The sequence below is a fragment of the Cynoglossus semilaevis genome, chromosome W, assembly GCF_000523025.1.
Source record: "Cynoglossus semilaevis isolate Cse_v1.0 chromosome W, Cse_v1.0, whole genome shotgun sequence".
Classification (NCBI taxonomy): Eukaryota; Metazoa; Chordata; class Actinopteri; order Pleuronectiformes; family Cynoglossidae; genus Cynoglossus; species Cynoglossus semilaevis.
In genome coordinates, this window is record NC_024327.1 from 6866483 (window position 1) to 6876004 (window position 9522).

Genomic DNA, 9522 nt, shown 5'->3' on the forward strand with positions numbered 1-9522 from the left:
AGATGTTGTAAATACATTTATTCAATCTTTACAATATATTCATTGTATTAAGTTTCCATATCAATTTATACTGTTATTGAATGCTGTTATTGTGCTGTACTAAAAGGAAAAGTGCTGAAGACAGGTGTGCATGCTGATAGTTTACATAACAGGATGATATGGACAGCACTGAATGGTACCGACTGTTACACCTGGAGATAGAGACAGGACACAGAACCGATCAGAACTGGTTTCTTTGCCCAAATAAGTAGACCGACGGAAGATCAACAAAAGACAAAGAGAGAAAAACATCCGAACTGGATGGTCTTATCTGACTTGATTAACTACAGCATTTCCACATAGCTCCTATTGGTGGAGAATCCTAGTTTGAAGCAGTCTTTACCAATCAGTGCTCAGAAGTTGCGTGAGAACACCACATGGCTGTAAAGGGTTAAGGTACTGACCATTGAAGTTTGTGTGTAAAAAAAAAGTATTTAAGCTTTGAGCACTGAGGAGTTCCTCAGTAATGTATATTTGATTATTTATTTGATCAGATCTTTATTTGATCTTTATTTGAATTCTTTGTGTGTTGAGAAACTGGGGTATGAACTTACAGCATTTTTTACAGTCCTATCTAACGGAGGAAGTTTCCTGACAATACTTGTCCTGTTGTTTGCATCTTTGGAATAACTTCGCAATGATTTCCTAAACAGTGACCTTGTTGTTACATATATTACAATAGCTTGGAGCTTTCTTGACTCATCATTAAGTACTCCCAAGCTAACGACATGTTGGCTTCAGCTTGTGAATTTGAGCTTCCATTTCTGTTCTTCAACACAAAGTTGTACAAAAGTGATTGGCTGCAAAATCAGAGAAAATATGTGAGCTGACACAGAGTTGAGAGATCTACAGTCTTAGGGTAAAACATGTTAAAAATTGTCAGATTCTTCAGTAACAATTTGTGATACTGTTTTAAAAATAAAAACTGCAGCTGTGCACAAAAAGTTTTTCTTGTCTCGCAGTTTGTACTTTATTTTACAAAGGGTAGGGTTGAAATGATAAGGTGGCAGTAAGAAACAAAAAAGTAAGCTCTGGGGGGAGGGATCAGCTCAAAGCCATAGTTCAGTTAGGTCAGACATTACTCTTTCATGCTGATCCGCTGCGGCCTGCCTGATTGGCTCCACTGCCTCCTTTCAAACTCAAACTTACATTTAAAAAAAATGCAGCTGCGGAATAGTTTAGTTTTGCAAAAAGCTGGTGAGAGAAAACAGACGTATACATTTCAAAAAACTAACTTTTATTAAAACAAAAAACAAACAAAAACAATTATTGACTCGTTAACAAGATTATAAAACAGTGATTTTAGTTACATAAATAAATTGATATCGGTGTATCAAATCTTAATTTCATAAGCATGTACTGTATACACGGGTCGTTGTAATAAATAAAATGGGAGCAGAAGATTCCTATACAGACAAAAACAAAAAGGAAGGAAGGAAACTAAAACAGCTAGAAAGACTCAGAGAAAATTGTTTCTGAAGAGAACAATAGACACTGGACACTGATATTTCTTTTCCACCAAACACACATGAGGAATTGCTTTGTTAAAGCATGTGTTACACAGCCATTCACTTACTAATTAAGGACACTAAAGCTGGTACCAAGGTGGGTCGTCTCTCACCTCTGAGAACGCGTTTGGTTGTTAGGCAGATCTCCTGTTTGGTTATTTTAAAGCGTTACGACAAGGCAAGAGAAAAAGGCTGCTTTTAATCAGACACAGAATAAAGAAAATAATATGCACAGTAAAGGAAAAGGAAAAATATAAAGAGGAAGGTACAAAGGCAATTAATGACAGGACAGCGGACCGTTGCAAAGGAGACACTGGCAATTCTTCACCAAATAAATGAACTGAGGAAACACGTGTTTGTTTTTTTATCTTGAAGTGGTTGAAACCGTGCTTCATTATCACTAGAAGTCTAAAGGAGTTGCACTGTTACTGCGTGATATTACAGTGAGGCTAACTTCTGCCAAGGCTAGAGATAAAAGTTTTCTTTCTTGCATGCATATGTAGTACTTCAAGAAATCCTGCTGTTTTCAAACATTTATCGACCGGTGGCCTGAAGTAGCCTATCTCCCTTCACGGCCCTGGTTTAGTCAGCAGGAACAAAAAACAATTTTCCTCTGTGAAATTACCAATTTGACTCAATCTGCATTTCTGATGAGATCCAGTGTCTCAGGTATGAACACTCGTGGCCTGGGAGTCCAGAAAGCCATCAACAAGGTCAGTCTAGTCCTTCTGATGTTTGGGTTTTCAAGAGAAGAAATAATAAAAAAGAAAGAAGACAAAAAAGAGAAAGAGGAGAAGAAGAAGAGAGAGTAAACTACAGCGGCTTCAAGTGTTTCACATTACATAGAATACTCTGTATAAATTAGTTAACATATACTTTCAGATCCTCCATATTCAGACATATATTATGGCATATATACAGAGTACAATAAATGCTCACTCATGTTGTGTCATCTCTTTTTGTCTTTAATTCCTGGAGTCAGTGATTCATTCGCCTTTTTTTCCTGTGTAGAGAAATCCCTGAGAACGTTCTGGTTGACAATTACTGAAGGTTCCACGCAATGAACTAGCACAGCAGAAAGTCTCATTTTCTGATGATTCACATGCACAGAGGGAAATGACACTGGCCTCATTTGAAAACTTGTACAATGGTGGCTGAAGAGATCAGATGAGGCAGCCGCACACACAAATGTCTCGTCAGAGCCTCGGCCAATGCTTTTTTTGTTCCGTCTTTTGAATCTTGGGTGGGGTTTAAGTACCGATGCTGGGGGCAGTGACGTGCAGCAGAGCGAAAAGCAGTAATAATACTCAATATCTTTGTTTAATGTGCTGCCAGTGTAGCTGCATTCTAATCCCCACAGATCATACATAAGAAATGGATGCAGCCATATTTACACTGGTTTCCGTATTGTCTCTTGTTGTGATTTACCATCTGATTTAACTTAAATAGGATCTTTAAATTTAAACAATTTACATCTTTTTGGTTAAATAAGAACTGAAACTATTCAATGTGTTGATAAATAGTAATAATATATATTATAGATAAAAGTTATTGTAAATTCAGATTGAAGTATTTTCCAGTAAACTCCTAGTCACATGGAGTTACAACTGAATCCAGAGCAGCACTATATTTCGCCATTAAACTGTTCTTTAAAAAATAACTGCTGTTTCCATTTCTTATATATGTGTCAATGAGTTGAACCAATACACATGAGAGTGAGAGTCGATAACACCACAGCTACAGCACAAGCTCAGAGCAGTGCTGCGAGTACTGAAGCTAATGTCTGGGACCCAAACAAGAGTAACAACTGCTGAAGTGCCAATTCTGCTGCTGCGTCTGGTATATGCTAATGATGTTTTTCTGTCAGTGCTTAACCAAGCTGTGCCATGCTGAGCTGAGCTAAGCTAAGCTGAGCCAAGTCAAGCTGAGCTTTGCAGTGCTGTCCAGTGCTCCCTGGTGAGGGCCTCGACAGAGGGAGGTGTTCTGTGTTGTTTTAAAGCCTTCATTTCTCTTTGAGGATGCCGAGATGTTTCTTTTTTTCCTGTTTTCTCTATTTCTTTTTACATGAGCGCTATTATAAAAAGGGCTTCAGCCACGTGACAACATATACACTGAAAAGGGCAAAAAGATGTTTCAAATAAAAAAAATGTAAAAAAGCCATTTAATTTTTCATTTTCCTCTCGCACACATGTAGAGAAATACACACAACATTCACAACGTGACAAATTTCCTCTCTTCTGAAAAATAAAAAACACTTAGTAGTAGTAATAATAATATGATTAATAATAATAATAGTAATAATGTTTATAACAATAACAACAGCATGAAAAATAATACCGCATGTGGCTCTGTTGATTTTTTTCCCTTTCTTTCTTTCTCTTTCTGCTTGATCCTACAAGTCACATCCCTCTTTTTTACCTGTCCAAAAGAAGTTCAAAAGGCAGACTCAAGTTAATAGAAAAGCACTAGAGTCGGGGGGGGGGGCTTTTGTCAACCCCCCCAGCCTCACCCTTAGCCAAACCGCTCCCTCACCAGCATCATAAGTTTCTTTTTGCCCTTGTAGATCTGTTTCAGGTTGTCTATGAATTGCGTGAATTGAATGTGCCCGACACGAGCCATCCGGAAAGTCTCCCGGGCTTTTCCCAGGAACTCAATGAATTCACTGTAGTGGCGCGGGCTGATGTGTGTCAGACGAGAGTGCGTGGTGTTGATGTAGGCTCCGATGGTTGCGTCCAGCAGTTGCCGGAGTGGCGCCTTGTCCAGGGACATCAGTTTCCCAGAGTTCCTGCGGCTGTGCAGTGCCGACACCATGCCCGGTGTTGTCAGTGTGCACCGCCGCAAAATGTCAGAGAGCACGGTGGCGCACTTCACACTCTTGACCACTAGGGGGATGACGGCAGCCAACTCGTTTTTCCCCAAAGAGTGACTGAGAGCACAGGCCCACAACACATCGTTGATGGCTGGGTGTGTGTCCTGGTTGTAACTAAGGTTCAGATGAACCATGGCTAAAGTTGCCAGCTTGTAGGCCCTCATTGGATAGCTGCGATGTTCCATGTAGCGGGCTATTGTGAACAGCTGAGTGTAGCTCATCCCTGTGGCTGCTGCATCCAGTACAATCTGGTAAGCTGTTTCGAAGGCAATGTGGTCCTTTTCACAAAGTGTGAGGGCGGAGAGAGCACAGTTCTGAGGGTCCTTCATGGCACACTGGAGGGCGAGGGTGCGGGCAGATGAAGCCAGGTTCTCCTGCTGATGGCAGTCAAGGTGGAGGCGGACAATAGTGCTGTTGGACATGACAGTGGTGGCCACAATACCGGTGGCTTCTGTAGGGGTAAAGAGGGTGAACCAACCCTGCATGATGCTGTCCAGTGCGTACACACCTATGAGATACACATGGAGATTGTTTCTTCATTAATTTACCTGCCACAACCTAAAACCCAAGTCCAATCAAGAGAGCACAGTTTCACATATACAGTATGTACACAAAAAAAAACCCAAAACAAAACAAATGACTTGATTCTCAATTTCCAATTTTGGCTGAGGTAAAAAAAAAAAAGTAGTACCCAGCAAACCCACGCACATGTGGGGTGAACATACAACCAAAGAGACCATCTACCTCTACTGGGATATGAACTAGTGACCCTATAGCTGTGAGGCAACAGCTCAAACCAGTTCATTGCAATGTGGGACAGAACAGTGAGACTTACCCACTTCAGTGGCACATGTGACTAACCAGCGCACCATCTCTCTCCTTCTCCAGTTTAATGTAGACAGAGTTATCCTCATAACCTGAGAAAGATGTGAAAGATTAATGCACGGGCGAAAAAACAATCAGCTAGTAAGATTAACAGTGTTGAGTCAAATTAATAATCAAATTAAAGTCTAAAGCAGGCGTGGGCAAACTTTTTCACTCACGGGCCACAACTGTCCTAAAATTGAACAGGGTGACCAGATCAGGAGTAGATAAGTGGAGCGTTTGTGTGAACATGTAAAAGTCGTGCATAAAGGATAAAATGCTTTTATCATTTTCTATGCCATCTATTGGGGAAATGTGGGCATTGCAGGGAAAAGGCAGAAGTATAATGATAATAGAAATAAATTATATAATTTGGGCCGGAATAAAAAGCTGAACGGACCACATCCGGCCCCTGGGCCTTAGTTTGCCCATGCCTGGTTCAAAGGAAAAAAAAGAAAATAAAGCCAAATTTTGTAAATCATAGCAGTATGAACTTATTCTATATAGAAAAAAGCCAAATCATGATATGTAATATATGTAATGTATATATATATATGTATTTATGCATATGTATATTATGTATTATGTATATTTATGTTATGTAAAGTATATTGATATGTAAAAAACAGTCAAACTTAGTTGAATGAACAATCTTTATAATATATTTTAAAAGTGTGATGAAAACCTGGTTGCTAAAGACTAAGAAGCTGTTTTAACCCTTGTGTTGTCCTTTAGGTCTAAATGACGTGGTGCCTGATAATTTGCCTTTGTGTGTGTGTGACCATTGCGAGGATGCTGGGTGTGTACAAAATGTAAAGGTAGGGATAAAGAAACAGCAAGAAAGTAACTTATATACACTAGCTGTCTTCAGGCATTGGTTGTAGGTTTAATATAATAATAAAACAGAACCTGACAATATAATCAAACCATGTTAAAAAACTACGTGAGCGGGCTAGTGGTGTTTTGAAAAAGATTAAAAAAAAGGAAACATTTTAACCCAACTGAAAACAGTAAACAAGGTCAGAATAAACCACGCACACTCCTATTTGTTTCATTAGTCGCTCACTGGACTCACAGCTGTCTTTTTTTAGGCTTTGAAAGCAACAGAAGCTAAGTGTGCTAACAGTTTTATAGTCTTTTTTCTAACTTTTCATATTTATCTTTCTAGCTAAGTTACTGACAGCTAGCATGTCAGCAAATCAGCCACCAGGGAGGCCTATCACTACATATCTCATTCAAGTTGGAAATCCATCTGTTAATAAATAATGCCTTTACCATGCTGACAAAAAAACTGCACAGTCAAGCTATAACCGCGCCTAGCTTTCACTGTGCATGTGCACGTACTGACAGTAAGCTCATATCTGTACCTGCAGACCCAGTTCCAGAGAGACTTTGAGAAGTGTGATGTCAGGAAGGCTGTCCATCAGAGTGGCAATCTTGAAGGCGTCCTGTGCCAATTTGAAGATGTAAGATGAGGAGTGAATGTTTTTCTGGATGGATTCCAGGACCGTCTCCAGCCTGCGACTGTCACCTAAAAACACATGCAGAGTAGGGACCAAAATTAGCACTGAGTTCGCCTGTCCATAAGTGAGCCACAACAGAAGACAAAACCTTTGTTAGAAGTAGAATCACACAGATGGGAGGCTTAGGCACTGTTTACACGGCTGCAATACAACTACAGAAAAACCCCAATTCTGTCTTTTGTCTGGACAGATTTGCAGTCTTTGGGGTGGGGGTGATTCCACGCTCTATGAATACTGGTCCCAGATGGTGTTTTCAGACAGACATGGATCTATTCTGGCTCTGGTTCCATTCTGGAGTCTGGGAACCTTGGTGCTTTCTGGTGCACCAGCTCGAATTTATACCAGTTTAAATAGAAACAAAATGGCTGTAGATCACTTCACACCAGTTGAAGACCACATGGTCACCAAACATTTGGTTTCTGCAAACCACTACACATTCTTTTTCTCCATGTTCGCCGTCACATTCTCCGTCAGTCGCTGCTTCTTTGATTTTTTTTTTGTTTGTTTTTAAACAGAGTAAGACACACGGCCGCTGATGATGTCACGGTTCACAGGGAAGAACCTGGTATTTCTTGGTCTAACCAGTCAGCCCTGCTCAACGTCACACAATATAACAACAATCGTGGACACCAGGCTACATCAGGAGTTGTATTCAGCAGCTTCAGTTAAACCCTGAATTTTCTTGTGCCGGGTCTGTGTGAACGGGATAACATTGCTTTGCATCTGGAGGCTCCGAGGTCGAATCACAGCCGATTGCTGCCTTTATTTGTATTTGCTTTTGTGAGGGTCTACCCACCTTTGGCGGCGGTGAGCATGGTGGAGGCCAGCTCACACTGCTGAGACTCTATATGACTCAGCGTGAACCAGCGTGGGTATCGATTGGGCACCACAGAAACAATGTGGTGGGGTCGTGACAGGTCACCAGATGAGGCTGTAGACTCCAACACAGGTAACCTGATGGACATTGAGACACAGAGGTTCATAAACATTAGTCACACTACAAATTCACTTTAATAAATAAAACACCAGTGGACAAAAAACAAAGTCGATTCACATCAAAAGGTGGCTTGGAAGTGATAATCGGTGACACCAAAGGTCCATTAAATCAGTAACATCAGAGTGACTCCTTTGCTTTCTTCTTACAACAACAAGCAGACTAACAGAAATTCTGTACAGACAAAAAAAAGGGCTTCATTATGACATTCTAAAAGTGACTTCAAATGATGACTTTGGCGATCACGGGGGATTACAGTTATCATATCCCTGCAATTTACTGGCAACGTAGTATTTAATCACCTAGAAACTGAGGTATAATTAGTATTTTCTTCAGTCTAATTGGTCATAATGAACTCAGAGCTACGCGACACCTGCTAGAGGATGAAAGAGCTTTACTACTGTCTTTGTCTCATTACACCAGGGGTCGGCAACCCACGGCTCAAGAGCCGCATGTGGCATCTTTCACCCTTCTGTTGTGGCTCCCTGTGACTTTGGAAAATAAATAATGAGTATTTAATTAAAATGTATTTTTTATTTTAGTTTGTTCTTTTTAAAATATAATTCTAAATTTGAAGATTATGGTAATCTTGTAACACGTTTTTTTTTTGTCGCTCAAAATACGCGTTACATCTGCCGATGTGCGACACCTGGCACATATCTGGTCGCGCGGATTTATACCGCACCTACACCACCAACGTGATTTATTGAGCTTATCGGCCCCTGGTAGGTAAATGATGGATAAATCCAAAAAAAGTTTCTGAAGAAAACAGAACGTTTAATGCTAAGTGGGCAGATTAATTTGCTTTCACTGCTGAAGAGACTGGTTCGTTCTTGCTCAGAATCGCAAATGGAGTAATATTGAAAACCTTCCCAAACCGGTGTTATGAAGTTTTTTCCTACCTATAGCTCTTTCCTCTAGTTAACTGTGCATGCGTACATCGGCCAATTTGCGCTGCAGACAAGCCATAGTTGCTACCTGACAGTTTCTTGAATTTTTAATACTTTATATGACCAGTATTCAGTACATAGGTTTGACAGTCAAATTATTTCAACTTGCCACGTGCATGAGATCATGTCTGAATGCAGTTTAAGTAGCTAATACTGCGAATTATCGTCATTTCCATGTAGTCATAAAACTTGGTCATGTAGCCTCCGAATTTTCCAACTGTTTTAAAACAGTACCTTCCTAAATTAGCGCAGGGTTTAAAAAAAAAAGGAGAAAAAGGCAAATTTGACATAATTTCCTAACCATTTTATGAATTTTGTGTGAAATTATATCAGAGTTGCCTTTTTCTCTGAGAGAAATACTTAATTTAATAGAAAAAAGTCAGGTGATCACTGTTGAGCTTTCATTCTAAAATAGCTTACATTGGATGAATTAGGGCTTAAGGTTAGATAGCAATGCACATAAACATTTTAAACTTCTGTCTCTCAAGATTATCAGTCATCCAGGTCATGGTCAAGGTTGAAGAGTTCTTTTAGGCAACACGGGGGGGCAATTCCTCAGGACAAGACTCAGCTGTTCACATACGCCTCAAGGACAAAACACACTCCTTCGAGGGCAACAACCTTTGTCAACCGGGAAAAAACACCACTCAATAGAGGAGGTGGGCTGAGACACACCCTATCACCCACAAGGTATGTGCTACTTTTGAATGGAAATTACTTGACATGGTCTATGGATGTACTTTTGCACTAAAAAATATTTTGATCATTTTGTCAG

General features: G+C 40.1%; 1 protein-coding gene across 1 annotated transcript in view; it reads right to left on the reverse strand.

Annotated features, from left to right (window-relative positions):
- Positions 1–1287: 1287 nt before the first annotated feature.
- LOC103397070 (zinc finger SWIM domain-containing protein 6) overlaps positions 1288–9522 on the reverse strand; it is a 22986-nt gene continuing 14751 nt past the window's right edge. The window contains exons 2-5 of the mRNA XM_025052787.1: positions 7600–7757; positions 6648–6811; positions 5252–5333; positions 1288–4924 (exon numbers count right to left, since the gene is read on the reverse strand). Of these exons, the coding sequence (XP_024908555.1) occupies positions 4059–4924; positions 5252–5333; positions 6648–6811; positions 7600–7757 (1270 nt within the window). The 3' untranslated portion in view covers positions 1288–4058. The remainder of the gene's footprint in view (positions 4925–5251; positions 5334–6647; positions 6812–7599; positions 7758–9522) is intronic.